Here is a 14,904-nt window from a genome sequence, read left to right on the forward strand (position 1 = left end):
CCATATTGTCCTAGCAATGCTTCAGAAAGCTGGTGCTTCTCACAAAGATTATAGCAAAGAATGTTGGATACAAGACATGCCATAATCATGAAAAACAGTACCCTAAAATAACATCAGCAAATCTTGAAATGGAAATTGATATTCATAATAAATAAATCTAGCATATCCCAAGTAACTAATAGAACAACTAGAACATATAAATTTCAAATTTCTCAGGAACAATATCAATCTCAGCATCAAAGAAGAGATTTGGAAATAAACAACCACTAAATGAATAATAGATTAGGGAATGAAAAGTGTGTATAAGCTATTAGTCCTCTAAAATCAAATTACCAACATGTATGTTTTTATTTTTATTTATATATTTATTTTTTTGTTTCTTCCCAACAGATTTCTTTTGTTGTCAAATACAGAAATCCAATATTCAATCATGATGAAGTGATGATGATAAAGGGAGTGAGACCCATGAGGTAGCAGTCACTCCATGATCTTATAGTTACCATCCCAAAGGGCACAACATAAAGAAATGGCATGCTACAGTTTTTTTATTTTTATTTTTTTGTTGGGATTGCTAAAACCTTTATATGTCTTCAACATCCTCCTTATTGGCCTGATTAAAAGATCTAACATTATGCCTAGCATTTATAAACTCAAATGATACTCCAGCAATCAACACACAGATAGAGAGCAAAAGAAACCTGGTATTTTCCCCTTCAATTTTTTCTTTCTGGTCTCATCACCACCTGGCTTTAATTCATCACTTTGCTGGACCAGGCTGATAGAATCAAGTTTCTCCCTTATCTGCAGCATGATGATACATATAGAGCTTCAAAATGTTATGCTTTAATAAAATAACATTATCATCAGAAAGGGATAGGTCTGGAATAAATCTTGTATGAGTCCTTCAGTCCCTTTTTCCAAGTGTTCCTTCTCAATGTTTTCTGTCTGCTCAGCTCAGAATATGATCGTTTCTCAACATTCCAAATTCACATAGTCAGAATACATTGCAAATAAAACAAATGTATGAGAAGTTGAATGGACAAACCTTATGACAGTGGCAACTTGAAATTTGAGATGATAGCTTTGCATTCTCAGCCTCTAATTCCTGGGTTATGGATTTTAAATTAGGAAATAAAAATTCATACAACAGTAGAACTTTGCAATAATTTTGACGTGAATTTCTGTGGGAGCTGGAAATAATTCATGAAACTGACCCTACATTTGGCTTTCCAGAGTAACTGACGAATAGAAAATTCTACATGATAAGATGTTTTGCTTTTTGAAACAAGAAAAAAACAACTCAAATAAGTTAAATAGCTGCACTAAGCATAGTCACAGCAGGTTTTGTCTTATCGATTCCCACACAAAAAACAAACAGAGATTGAAATTTTGGCAAGGCATTTGATGTAGGGATACTTCCTTAATGTAAGAGTTTCACATCTTGATGAAAATGGTGGGTTAAGAAGAAGTTGGTCAGAATGTAAGGAAGGAAAGGTGCCAAATTGGAATTTGGTGTTTACTATAAGCTTCCATCACTGTGGTAGTCCTTTTAACCTTTTCCTTAATCACTATCTGGTGAAGGTGCATAGAGAGATTCAAAAAGAGAACATATTGCTGAATGAAAAGTTCTCAGTAAAGACATATTTTGAAATTCTATATATTGGAGATGAAGGAAAATTTTCAGCTAATAGAATATAAAGCCCAATGGTACTCTCAAAGGGAGTGCTCTTTACATGGTTGAGTGTTGTAAACAAACCCTTGACATTTTAGCATTTGACAAGTATGACATGGCACTTTGAGTTGTATTAAAAATTTAGAATCCTTGGGTCTTGAATAAGCAGGGTTCAGAGAAGAAGGGGTGTCGTTCACAAGGAAGGAAAGCTTTGGTTTCGGGTGGAATCCAAGTCTTTTTGCAATCTCTATTGAAGAGTTTAGGGAGAGGCTAGAAGGTAAGGTTCTAGAGAGAGGCAGAGGGTTCTCTAGCTGGGAAAGTTTGAGGATTAGAGTGTCTCTTGAGGAGTGGAAGCTTGGTACAAAGGGAAGGTTGAAAACCATTTCCACAAGGTTTGGAAGGAAGGAAGGAAGGAGGGGTTATGTTCTAGAGTTGCATAGTGTTGGTGCAAGGCCCTTCCTTCATTTTTTGTGTATTACGAAAGCAAAAAAAATTGTTGGTGTTTCTAGAAGGCAAGCGGTTTCCAAGGTGATGGGTTGCTCTTGCATAGAAACTCTACAACCTTAAGGCAAACTATTATATTCAAGTGAGTCAACCTGCTTTAGTGGCTAAAATCATGCTTTCTATAAGAGGATCCTCAACAAAAGCAAGGACGTTTGTTTAAATATGAAATGAGTTTCTTAGTAGATGTAGAGAGAAAAACATAATTTAAGGTGGGAGATAGTGTGTGGATCCAACTAAGTGAAAAGGATGTGAAACAAAAAGTGGAGCCTTGTGGTGTTGCTTAGCAGGTAGATAAGGGGACCTCTCTAATCAAGCTCCAGAGCTATTTGCTTTAAGGATGTGGACCTTCCAAAGTTTGTAATTGAAAGGTTAAATGGGATGTGTGCCTACCCTTTCTTGGGGGAGCTCTCATCTTATTTGGTTTTGAAAGGTTTCTGATTCAGAGATGATCCTTAGAAGAGGGTGGTTGAGGTCCTTTAAAGGATAAAATACTCTATCTAAACAAATGGACCCTAAAGGGTAGGTGCTCCCGAATAGGGATTCATGCCAAAAAAAGTTTGGGTGAGACGTTTAGGGGGTTTAGTCTATGAAGGGCCTTTGAGGAAGATTTTTCATGACGGTAGGTTGGTGGAATTCCTTGATAACTTTGGAAGATTTCTTAAAGGATCTTTGTGTAAGGAGTTTGTGGTTTGGGTTTGGGGGGTGTTGGGTAATGTATGCTTTTCTAAAGAGTTGTCTATTTCCAAGTTGGTTGAGTTTCATAGGCTTCTGATCATGCTAACTTACAAAGATTTTCATCCTCTTTACAATGGATGCAAGGAAATGGGAGAAGGTTAGGGGGCTCTAACAAAGAAGAAACAAAGTCTTCAAAAACCAAAAGGAAGCTTTGGAAACTAGAATGCCCTGTGAACTACAAAAGAGCAGATGAGAAAGAAGGTGGGAATGGAAATGGTGGTTGGGAATTAGTTGCACTTAGTCAATGAAGTTGCGAATTCTTTTTCAAAATGTAAGAGGGGCTAGTGATAAGGAAAAAAAAAAAAAGAAAGAAGATTATTAAATCTCTAATTAGGTCTAGGAAGGTTGATTTGGTGTGTTATAAGAAACTAAAGTTTAAGAAATGATAGTGGAGTTGGTTAGGAGCTTGGGGGTGGGAACATTTTTAGATTGGGAAATGATAGATGCTAGGGGGAATTAATGGCATTATGGTCTTCAAGCATAGTAGAGTGTTGAAATTGCTTGAAATGGAAATGAGAGCATTACCATTTTATTTTGCTTCATATGTTCAAAAGATGCTTTTGTTTAGGATTTCATTAGGGTTTATGATCCTACTCAAGGGAGTAGTTTTAGGTGGAATTAGGGATATAGAAGGTTTGTGAAGTGATCCTTATTAAGTTGTTGGGCCATTTAACATGGTCAGATTCCTAGGTAAAAGAAGAAGCTATGATAGAATAATTGCAACCATGAGATGGTTTACAAGAATTATTGAAGAGTTGAACTTGAGTGATTTCCTATTGATTGAGGGCTCTTTCACTTTGTGTAAAGGCATGAGCAACCAATCCCTTTCAAGACAAGACAGTTTCTTAGAGTATGAATATTGGAAGAACCAGTTTATTGGTTGTTACAAAGTGTTTTGTGTTGGGATTGAGCCCTAGAAAACATGACATGATGTAACAAATAAAAATTCATTTATAAATTTATTTATTTATGTTTCTTAACTTTCCATTTGTTATCCTATTTTGCATTAATCAGTTATTTGAGCATACATGACCCACATCACTTGCATTATACATGGCTTAGGTGCATTAAGATTTGTACAGAAGATCCAAATCATGGGTTCATTGCAAACTGATGAATAGTCCATAGTCGATTCATGGATTTAGGCAATCCATTTGAGATTGTAGTGCATTACCTCTTAATTAGAGGGATGACTTGTCTTGGCTATTGTAATGGTTTTCCTATGGTGAGTGCACTAGTATATGTGATGCACACTAAAAAAGACCTATGGTGAATTATAACATAAGACTATTACACGTCATGATTTAGCAAGTTACTATACTACATAAACTCTCAACCTTGAGAGGATATTGAATTTGTGCCAAAGTCAATAGGAAGCTTTGACCTATAGGTAAAACTCCCAGGTGGTCATATATCCTTAAGGATTGGGTCACTGTTGATAAAGGTTGGTGACAACAGGTATTTTTAATATAGGCACTATGATATCTGATGGGATTGAGATAGTGTATCCCTTTAGGTGATCCAAAGGACATGTGATCTAGAAGACTAGTCATAGTATTTCCTTTAGTGGAAATTTGATATATGTTCATTGGAGCCAAAGTATGTTAATTGATCACATAATAAATGTGATCTGTAATTCAAGGATTGGAGAGGTAATCTTGGTAGGTGATAACATTACCTTGTTAGATTATGGGCACCAATTTATGAGAAGTCTGCATATAGTGGATAGTAGATCACAAACTCAAGCTCTATCTTGTTATTATTTACATAGGATACTAGAGTGCAGTTGATTCTCTTTAGTGGAATGTTGAATCAACTTCACAATTGGATTATAGGGGGAGCAATACTCCTATGGGTCATAATGGTCCCTACTTTGAGCTCATATACCATGATGACATGGTTTATGAGAGTTGGATTAACTCTCGGTTCACTTTTGTGCATAAAGATGTTTTGGTAATTATGCAAGGTTGTACAAAGAATAGTGAACAAGTTCTCTGGATTGAGTTAATTGATTAATTAGATGGCCTTATAAGATTAATTGATTGATTACGCAAGGGTGTCTTAGTGGGTTCAAGTTGCTTAAGCCCAGTCGGAGAACCCTATTAAGGTTTCTATCACTTTTGTGAGACAATCGTCTTCCACTTCTAGAGAGTAAGAGAGACAACCCACACTTTCGAGCACTTAGATCGTGGTTCAAGTCATAAGGCGGATGATTTTGGATGTACAAGACCTCCAAACAATTCAAGCACATTCTTCACCGTGAGGAATTGATCTAGGAACATCCAAATCTAGGTCTGATTACTATCTTTTCTAGTTTATTATTCTAAATGGTTTTAAAAGCCATTGTTTCTGCTAGAATAGTTTTTATAGAAGCTTGGGGTAGACTTACGTGTACCTATTCGATCTAGGGTTTGGGAACAGAGAGATCCAGGGTTTCTAGCATTTTGCCTAGACCAATATTGAATCATTTGCTCATTTTGTTCAATGGAAGTGGGATAAGGAGTGGTAAAACTCCTTTTAGCTTCAATAATGTGGCTACAAGTGAAAGCTTTTAGAGAGCTGTTAAGGAGCTAATATCCATATGGTTTTTCTTTAGCGTCTAAGTTAAAAGCATTGAAGGTAGATCTTAAAGTGTGGAATCATGAGGTGTTTGTGATATCTTTTTTTGAAAGGAGGAAACATTGAATCATGTGGGTTTTAGGATGCCAAAGAAAGGGTAGTAATTCTTTCTGAGGAAGAAGTTGAGGCTAGAACAACAACTTGAGAGGAATACCATCAATGAGCCTTCTTAAAAGATGCATCATGAAGGCAAAAGTCTAGGGAAATTTGGTAGAGGAAAGGAGACAAAAATACTAAGTTCTTATATAAAACGAGGAATGCGCGTTGAAGAAGGAATTTTATGGCTAGGATCAAGGTAAATGGTGGTTACCTCACTGAAGAGAAGGAGATAAAGGATGTGATAATTCAGCTCTTTTGTAGCCTCTTTTCTAAATTGGGAGACTAGAGACTTGCCATTAGTGGGATGAATTTCGAGACTTTGTCTAAGGATTATGCTAAAGGTTTGGAGATAACCTTTTCAAAGGAAAAAGTCTTTTTAGCTCTAGCTTTGATGAGTAGGGATAAAGTACTAAGGCACGATAGGTTCATAATGGTGTTTAGGTAGCATTGTTGGGAATTTGTGAAGCATGCAATGATGGGTTTCTTCAAGGATTCTATGACCTTAGTTTATTTGAAAGAAGTTTAAATGTCACTTTCTTGGTGTTGATTCCAAAGAAGGAAAGTGCAAAGGATTTGAAAGATTAGAAGTCTACAAGTTAGATGAGTAGTTTATACAAGCCACTAGCTAAGGTTTTAAAAAATAAGTTAAAGAAAGTGATGGGAAAAGTAGTCTTAAATTCTCAAAATGCTTTTATTAAGGAGAGACAAATTTTGGATGTCGTGTATGTTGCTAATGAAGCAATTAGTTCAAAGTTAAAGAGCATTTCTAATGATGTGTTGTTACACAAGTTTGACATAGAAAAGGCCAATGACCATATTAGTTGAGTTTATTTGCTACCAATCTTTGAAAAAATGGGATTTGAACAAAAATGGGTTGGTTGGATTAAATGGTTCATATCTATAGTGAGATTTTCAATGCAAGTGAATAGAACTCCCATCGGTTTCTTCTAGAGCTCTTAGTAATGAAAGTCCTGAATTCTCTTTTGAAGAGGGCAAAGGAAAAAGGTTGCATTTATAAGTTTAAGGCGAGTGAGATGGGAGGCATAGGGATAGAGTTGTCTCATCTTTTATTCATTGATGATAATCTCCTTTTTTCTAAGGCTAGCCAATATCAAATATTATATCTAAGTTGGACTTTCATATGGTTTGAAGTTCTCAAGGCTAAAGATTAACTCAAAAGAAATGTAAGCAAATTCTTGTTGAGAGATAAGCAACATCTTTACAAGACCGAGAGACTTACTCTTATCATAAGCACTCTATCAAGCTTGCCCATTTATTGCATGTCTCCTTTTATCATTCCTAAAAGGGCAAGTATGAAAAGTGAGAAGGTACAAAGAGACTTTTTATGAGGAAGAGGTGCTTTAGAGAAAAAGTTGTACTTGGTGAATTAAGCAACTGCATGTAGGAAGAAACGAGATGAAGATTTTGGTATTAGAAATTCTTTATCAACAAGACTTTGGTGGGTAAGCGGAATTGGAGACATGTCTCAATCATCGAGTCTTTTGGAAGTGAGTTTATTATTGGGACATTTGGGAAAGAGAAGGGTTGTTGTTCTTAGGAAAGGAGGAGCGATGTTGGAGTAAGGTTGTAAAAGGCCATCAGGAGAGGTTGGGATGGTATTAATGGTAGAACCTCCTTCGTTATGGCAACTAGTAGTGCATAAACTTCTGAGAAGATAAATAGAGTGGTAATTCAACTCTTAGTGAGTCTTCTCCCTTCTTATACATTATAGCTTTGATGAAGGATGCAAGGTGATGGATGTTTGGAATCAACTAAGGTGGTGTTTGTTTTTTTGGCTTTTTGCTGAAAGCAATTTAGTTTTAGAATTTAGGTTGTTTGTTTTTCTACTTTTTCATGACTTATTATAAACTTTTTACTAAATAGAAAAAGCCAAAATATGTAACTTTTTCTAAATAGAAAAAATAACATATTGGTTTTTTTACTTTTTAATACTTAATAGAAATAAAATACTACAAAAACAAACAACTTAATATTTAATACTATTAATCATTAAGGTTCTATTTAGAATTAAGTAAAAAAACAAACACCACCTAAGTGAGAGAAGTTGTTGAAACCCTCACTTTTTAAGGGATCTAAATGATTGGGAGATGGAAAGAGTTCAAGCCTTCCTTTTGAGGCTTTAAAGCAAGGTTGTGAGAGAAGGGATGAGAAGGATAGGATAGAGTTGTTGAAAGCAAAGAAGGGCAAGTTTTTAGTCAAATCCTTCAACACTTTTTTGTGTAAGCTATTTAAAATTCGTAGTGTCAACAAAATTAGGGTTCTTTGCTTGGGAAGCAACTTGAGGAAAAGTCTTGACTTTGGATCTGTAAAGGAGAGGATGGTCTTTGGAGAAATGATACTTTCTTTACAAGGAAGAAGATGAGTTTGTTGATAATATCCTCTTGCTTTGTTGCTAAAGCAAGGGCGTTATGACATTTGGTGTTTTCCTTGTCCAAGATTGCATGGGTCATGTCTTCTTCCATTAGAGAAATTCTCTTAAGGTGGTGTGGGTCTTTTGTAGAGAAATTAAGGAATAAGGTTTGGAGAGTTGTCCCATTATGCATATATTGGACATTATTGAAAGAGAATCAAAGATCATTTGAAAGCAAAGAGAATTTCGGTCAAGCTTCAAATCCACGCTTCTTTATAATATATTGTTGCAGGTTGGGAGGTACATAGATGAGGGTCCCACATCCATGACATATTTTATAGATTGGTTTAGGACTCGATAAAGGGGGATTTTGTTTTTTGTTGTCCTTTTTCTATTTTCACTTTGCCTTTTGGAGTCTTTTGTATATGCCCTATGGACTTTGGTGCGCTTTATCGTTGGGTGCTGTTAATATGTTTTTATTTACCTATCAAAAAAAGCAGGATTTGGATCATTGTAGAATGTGCATCATGTGAAATGTGATTGAAACAGTGAATAATCCATCCTTACATTGCAATACCCCTCTGGAATTGTGGGAAATTATCTTTACTCATTTTGGCATCTAGCGGCTGATGTTAAGTCATGGATGGAGCATTATTCATAGTTGGGGTATATGAGCCAGAAATAAGAGTTTCGGGATGTTTTGTTGCTCCACCCGCAATTATTGGAAAGAAAGGAATCAAGAATTCTTGAACACATAGAGGTATCATGGTAAGGTTGAAGCTTTTATTGGCAAAGAGTCCTTTTGTTGTTGAGAATTGAAGAGTTTTCTACATTATGTCAGGTCAGATAAACCATTTGACGAATTTGATCCCAAAAAAAAATAGCATTACTGTTTCCTAGCAGTTTTCATATGAATTGGTCATTGTAAATTTTAGTAAACATCATAGATTGATGTCCTGACAACAGTTTAAAAAACATAAAATTGCCCCCATCCATGGCTTGGCTCTAGTGAAGCCCTTCTACACCAACCTTGATTTCCAAGAAAAGAAGAAAAAAGACAACAATACATTCATTTTCTTCTCCTCTGACTCCACTCCATTTCTTCCAACAAAAAGGTTTCTTACTTTTTCTGTTCTTGTTATTATGCCAACTCAAACTAATATACTCAGAACTCCCATTTATTTTCCCTTATATTTTCCTAGAAGTCAAACACTACCCACAAATTGTTCATTCTAATTTAAGTAAACCTTTTAAATTTCATTACAACACTTCAATGAAGCAAAAATGCCCTAGCAATGCTCTTCACACCATTGATGAACATCTCATAAACAGCCTCTCTCTGTTCTCAAACAAGAGCTTCACCCTTCCTCTTTTTACTGCATTTGGTTTCTTGCAAAAAGAATTATCCTCTATGTTTTCCATTGTTGGTGCTTCAAAAACTGGGAGAGTTAAAATACATCCTCAAAAACTTCCATTTAATTTTCCCCACATTTTCCCAGGAACCAAACACGCAATTTAGTTCGTTTTAATTTCAAGTAATTTCAAGTTTTTAATTGTTTCACATTTCATTATGACATTTCCAAGAAACAGAAATGCCCTAGAAAGAACTTGGCACCCAAACGCCATAAAACCTCTTTCCAGCAGCCTCTCTCTGCACTCCTCTTCTCAAAAGGCACTTCCTTAGAAGTCACCGCTCCACCAACTTACTAACCAGCCAACCGGAGTCTAGTCCTCCCTTTGGTTCCCAAGAAAACAGAGGAAAATAAAATGAAATCTAATTTTGATCCATTTTCTTGCAAAAATCTCCTTACATTTTGTATTGTTATTTTGGTGAATTAGGGCGCACTTAAACAAACATCCTCAAGTTCAACCTACTTTCCCCCGCATTTTCTCGGCAACCGAACGCTAACCCCAGAAAAGGGAAAAATATATAACTAGTGTGTATTCGCAGTCGTACGTACCTGTACTCTGTTGCGGAGAGAGAGCAGTTGAGATTGAAGGGTGGAAATTAGATCAAGAGCAAGATCGCCCTCTGATTGAGGATCAGCGGTGCCACTCCTCATGGTGGTCGCTCCCGTAACTGCGACGATGCCTCGAGAGCCAAACACTTCCGAACAAAACGACGAGTTTTGGGGAAGAAAATAACTGAACGACTAATTCGTTCCAAATTTTAATATTTTATATAATTTTTTCCCCAAAATATTCCTTTTTTTTAGCCGTATAAAACAAAATTAAAGGACAGTAGTAAGAATTTTGAAAGTACTCAAAACCAAAAGAAAAAAAGACTGCATTTTTCCTTTTCAATCTTTCTCAGGCCTCTTCTCCAAGTCATTGGTGAAGAGGATCATCCATTTTGTTTGGAAACAGGGATTCATGAGGTCTGTCTTTTTCCTTCTCCTTTTTTTTTTTTTTTTTCTTTTCTCGTTCATGGAAAATGTGCCTTCATTTGATAATTGGTTGGCATTAACATATATAATTTTCTAGTTTCTGTTCATAATTCTGTGTAATCATTGAAAATGAATCCAGGATTGTGATTAATGTTGAAGAGAAAATTTGCAGAAAGTCTTCATTACATATGGAAAGAAAACTGCTAATAGGGTTTTGATTCAACTTTATTTTGTCAAATTTCATAATTTATTAGGGTTGAGATTGATTCTTGAGGTGTTCCTCATTGAAGGATTCATATTATGTCAAACAACCTTGAAGAATTCAAAACTTGGTTAGCAGAGAAATTAAGAGAAAAAAAAAAAATCCATGAAAGCATGAAATTCAAAGAGCAAAATGTTGATTGTTTTCATTTCTGCTACCAAAAATCAACTTGAATCTCATCCAAGGAATCCTAGATTGTTCTGATATCATGGTAGATGGGTTGTTTTTATGATATTCATTGGGTTTCATGTCTGTTTAAATGTTTCATGCAGCCTTGACTTCATTTTCAGAATTCTGGGAAGCCTTTTGTACTGTTGGGGCAAAGTGGCTCAGGACAAAAAAACAAAAAAAAAAAAGAAAGATATCATGTTTCTGAAGGTGTGGTTTTGTTTTAAGCTCCTGTTATTTTGTCATGATCAAAATAATTTAAAATTAATAAATTATTATTATACATTACTCCAAACATAAAAAAATCATTTTTCTTAACATTTTTTTTTTTTTGTTGGGAATAAAGCATATAGACTATATGTCCAATGTCATTGGCATTTGGGGAGTAATGGTGTTAGATGTTTTGTCTTTGAAAGCAGTAAGCTGATGGAGTACAGTGATGGTTTTGTATCAAATGAGCATCGGGAGCTTCACCAGTCTGTTTCAGAGAGTGCAGATCCATTGTCTGTTTCTCCATTGCAGATCTCCATTTCTCCAAGGTCTCCAAAATCTCCAAAGTCCCCAGGTTCTCCAAGGTCCCCAAGTTCTCCCAGATGCAGACAAGGCACAAGCAAGGGGGGGAGCCCCCTCAAGGATGATAAGCACTCTCATTCTCCCAAAGATGGGCGCCCTAAGAAAGGTGATTGACTGACTGATTCCTAGTTTTCTCTTGTAATAGCATGACTGAAGGCTGTGTGCTTGAGAACTTTGATGTACAGAATGTATGAAGCAATGTTGGTTGTACAGGTGGTTCTGGGGGAAAAGGAACATGGGGAGGTTTGCTTGAAACTGAGGAAGGTCATGCTCTGGACCTGAATGATCCAAACTATGATAGTACTGAGGTGATATACTCTGTTCTGTTCTTATTGGCTTTTGTTCTTGATTTCATTTTGAATGATGATGCTTATAAAACTTTGAAATATGAAAATGGATACAGGAATGCGACCATACAAATGTGAGAAAATCAGCTGAGGAGTTTGCTGAGTACAAGAAGAAGGCTGCTGTGATTGTGGAGGAATACTTCGCTACTGACGATGTTGTCTCAACTGCCAGTGAGTTGAGAGAAATCAGCTTGCCACGCTACAATTTTTATTTTGTTAAGAAGCTTGTCTCAATGGCTATGGATAGACATGACAAAGAGAAGGAAATGGCTGCTGTTCTATTGTCTGCACTCTATGCAGATGTCATTGATCCCTCCCAAGTATACAAAGGCTTTGGTAAATTAGTGGAATCCTCAGATGACTTGATTGTAGATATACCAGACACAATTGATGTGCTTGCTCTGTTTGTGGCTCGCGCTGTGGTTGATGACATTCTTCCTCCTGCATTTTTGACAAAACATTTAGCTTCCCTGCCCAAGGACTCAAAGGGTGTTCAAGTCTTGAGAAGAGCTGAGAAGGGCTATTTGGCAGCTCCCCTCCATGCAGAGATCATTGAGCGGCGATGGGGAGGTAGCAAGAATACGACAGTTGAGGATGTGAAGGCTCGGATAAACAATCTACTGGTGGAGTATAGAGTGAGTGGAGATGTAAAAGAGGCCTGCAGATGCATTAAGGATTTGAAAGTCCCTTTCTTCCACCATGAGATAATTAAGCGGGCTCTTATAATGGCAATGGAGAGGCGGCATGCTGAAGACCGCCTACTTGACTTGTTGAAGGCAGCTGCTGAAGAAGGTTTGATCAATTCTAGTCAAATATCAAAAGGGTTTGGTCGGATGATTGACAGTGTTGATGACTTATCACTTGACATACCAAGTGCAAAGAGTATATTGAAGTCACTAATCTCCAAGGCAGCATCAGAGGGCTGGTTGTCTGCCTCATCTTTGAAGTCCCTGTCATTAGAGCCAGAGAAGCGATCACTAGAAGATAATGTTGCCAGAACTTTCAAGCTCAAGGCCCAATCTATTATCCAAGAATATTTCTTCTCAGGCGATATTTCAGAAGTAAGCAGTTGTCTAGAATCAGAAAACAGTCCTTCATCAGCTGAACTAAATGCTATATTTGTTAAAAGACTGATAACACTAGCCATGGACCGAAAAAATAGGGAGAAGGAAATGGCTTCTATTCTGTTGTCATCCCTGTGTTTTCCAGCAGATGATGTTGTAAACGGGTTTGTAATGTTGATAGAATCTGCAGACGACACTGCTCTAGATATCCCAGTAGTTGTTGAGGACCTTGCAATGTTCTTAGCTAGAGCAGTTGTGGATGAAGTCCTCGCTCCACAACACTTGGAAGAGATTGGGAGCCAGTGCCTGAGCCCAGATTCCATAGGCAGCAAAGTGCTTCAAATGGCCAAGTCACTACTAAAGGCTCGTCTTTCAGGCGAGCGAATCCTAAGGTGTTGGGGCGGTGGGGGAAGCGGCAGCACTGCACGTGCAGTTGAGGATGTAAAGGACAAGATTGGAAAGCTGCTAGAGGAGTATGAATCCGGCGGGGACTTCAGGGAAGCTTGTCGTTGCATAAAGGAGTTGGGCATGCCATTTTTCCACCATGAGGTTGTCAAAAAGGCACTGGTGACAGTGATAGAGAAGAAGAATGAAAGACTATGGCGCCTGCTGAGGGAGTGCTTTGGCTCAGGACTCATCACCATGTACCAAATGATGAAGGGCTTCTCAAGGGTGGGGGAAGCTCTGGACGACCTGGCCTTGGATGTGCCTGATGCCAAGAAGCAGTTCACATATTATGTGGAGCAAGCCAAGATTGCAGGGTGGTTGGATGCATCATTCTCCATCAGCAAACCAGAACACGCGGCAGAAAATGGCTCCTGTTTATGATACTGAGAGGGAGGCTATTTTGATCACTGCAATCCTTTCCTCTACATGTGTTCCATTCTGCTCTTGCTGCCATCCTTTGTTCTTCACGTCTTCCATTCTGCTCTTGTTGCTGCAATATCATCCGGGCAGCAACAACAACAATTAATACAACTGTTTGTTTTTTTGTTTTTTTTTTTTAGGTAGTTTTCTTTTTGAGTATGTTGTGATTATTGTGACAAAAAAATTTTTTAACTGTCTCTTAATCTATTACCCTGATATGAAATTTTTAACAGTTAATTTTAATTATTTTAGCTGAATATAATTTTACTCCAAATTATTTTAGCTGAATATAATTTTACTCCAGTGTTAAATTTTTTTATTATATGTTCATGTTTGGTTGATTGGTTGAATATAATATGTAATAAGATAAGATACAAACATACTCCACTATCAATTAAATAGAATTAATAAATTATCTCATTATTTATCATATTCTGTCTTTGACCAATACATAAGTTGTACAATATATTATTCCATTTTTTTTCTTTTTAATGTATGCTATCCATGGGATACAATAATCCCGAGTCAAAATATGAGACATATATATCTTATGAATCATATATACCTTATGAATCATAAATGTACGTTTTTTTTAAATTTTTTTTCTTTATTTTTTTTTTCAATTACATATATTATTTATTTGTTTTGATTAAAAAAAAATTAAATTTATGTTTTAAAAAAACCTAAAAATATGTATAAAATATACCCAAAATTAGTACTAATATTTGTATTATTTGATATTGTATTCAATGTACAAAATATTTTTAATATTTAACAACATAATATAATATTTTTATTTATAAATTTTAAATAGTTTAATCTTAAAAATGATTAACAAATAAATAACCACTTACTGAATTATAGATTATAGAATGATTTTCAAATAAAATTAAATATGTGAAATATTTCATATTTTTTAATAGAAAATATTGAAATGTAATATAATTTTATTTTATACAAATATCAGATATTGAAATATAATACATTTTTCATTCCATTTTTTTTCTTTGTTTTATGAATCAAATGTAAGTATGACATAATATATGACATTGAACATAATGCCTTGAAATAGTATTTTATTATATATAATATCCAATAATATCATATCCCGATAAAAATGATATTTTAAGTTACATATATCGTATCCTATATGAATGTGTTAAGTTGTAAAGTAGTCTATGTGCAATAATAGTGAAGGGCTTTGCTTGTTTTGTATTGAGTTTCGACTCTTCTTCC

At 35.8% G+C, this 14,904-nt stretch overlaps 2 protein-coding genes across 6 annotated transcripts in view; one reads left to right on the forward strand and one right to left on the reverse strand.

Moving 5' to 3' along the window:
- The window catches only part of LOC100244254 (uncharacterized), a 41,326-nt gene extending 31,149 nt beyond the window's left edge, over positions 1 to 10,177 (reverse strand). For all 3 annotated transcript variants that reach the window (XM_010647510.3, XM_010647509.3, XM_019217861.2), the window contains exons 1-3: positions 9,962 to 10,177; positions 1,046 to 1,105; positions 699 to 801 (exon numbers count right to left, since the gene is read on the reverse strand). In XM_010647510.3, coding sequence (XP_010645812.1) covers positions 699 to 801; positions 1,046 to 1,105; positions 9,962 to 10,063 — 265 coding nt within the window. In that variant the 5' untranslated portion in view covers positions 10,064 to 10,177. The remainder of the gene's footprint in view (positions 1 to 698; positions 802 to 1,045; positions 1,106 to 9,961) is intronic.
- Positions 10,178 to 10,262: 85 nt separating this feature from the next.
- Positions 10,263 to 13,905, forward strand: LOC100249422 (MA3 DOMAIN-CONTAINING TRANSLATION REGULATORY FACTOR 2). Of its 3 annotated transcripts, none has more exons than XM_010647508.3 (5): positions 10,263 to 10,378; positions 10,940 to 11,027; positions 11,237 to 11,496; positions 11,604 to 11,698; positions 11,794 to 13,905. In XM_010647508.3, the coding sequence occupies exons 3-5, from the start codon at positions 11,244 to 11,246 to the stop codon at positions 13,627 to 13,629; spliced, it is 2,184 nt and encodes a 727-aa protein (XP_010645810.1). In that variant the 5' UTR covers positions 10,263 to 10,378; positions 10,940 to 11,027; positions 11,237 to 11,243; the 3' UTR covers positions 13,630 to 13,905. The 3 variants fall into 3 exon arrangements, with proteins under 3 accessions (XP_010645810.1, XP_010645809.1, XP_010645808.1); XM_010647507.3 differs by having other exon boundaries at positions 10,265 to 10,378; positions 10,922 to 11,027; XM_010647506.3 differs by lacking the exon at positions 10,940 to 11,027 and having other exon boundaries at positions 10,269 to 10,378.
- The last annotated feature ends 999 nt before the right edge of the window (positions 13,906 to 14,904 follow it).

The sequence above is a fragment of the Vitis vinifera genome, chromosome 18 (genome assembly GCF_030704535.1).
Source record: "Vitis vinifera cultivar Pinot Noir 40024 chromosome 18, ASM3070453v1".
Taxonomy (NCBI): Eukaryota; Viridiplantae; Streptophyta; class Magnoliopsida; order Vitales; family Vitaceae; genus Vitis; species Vitis vinifera.

Bases quoted from the DNA above. Each gene is read 5' to 3' on its own strand.
- LOC100249422 (XM_010647506.3), top strand. The intron at 11,497-11,603 runs GTGATTGACTGA...TTGGTTGTACAG, and splicing joins AGATGGGCGCCCTAAGAAAG to GTGGTTCTGGGGGAAAAGGA. The intron at 11,699-11,793 runs GTGATATACTCT...AAATGGATACAG, and splicing joins CAAACTATGATAGTACTGAG to GAATGCGACCATACAAATGT.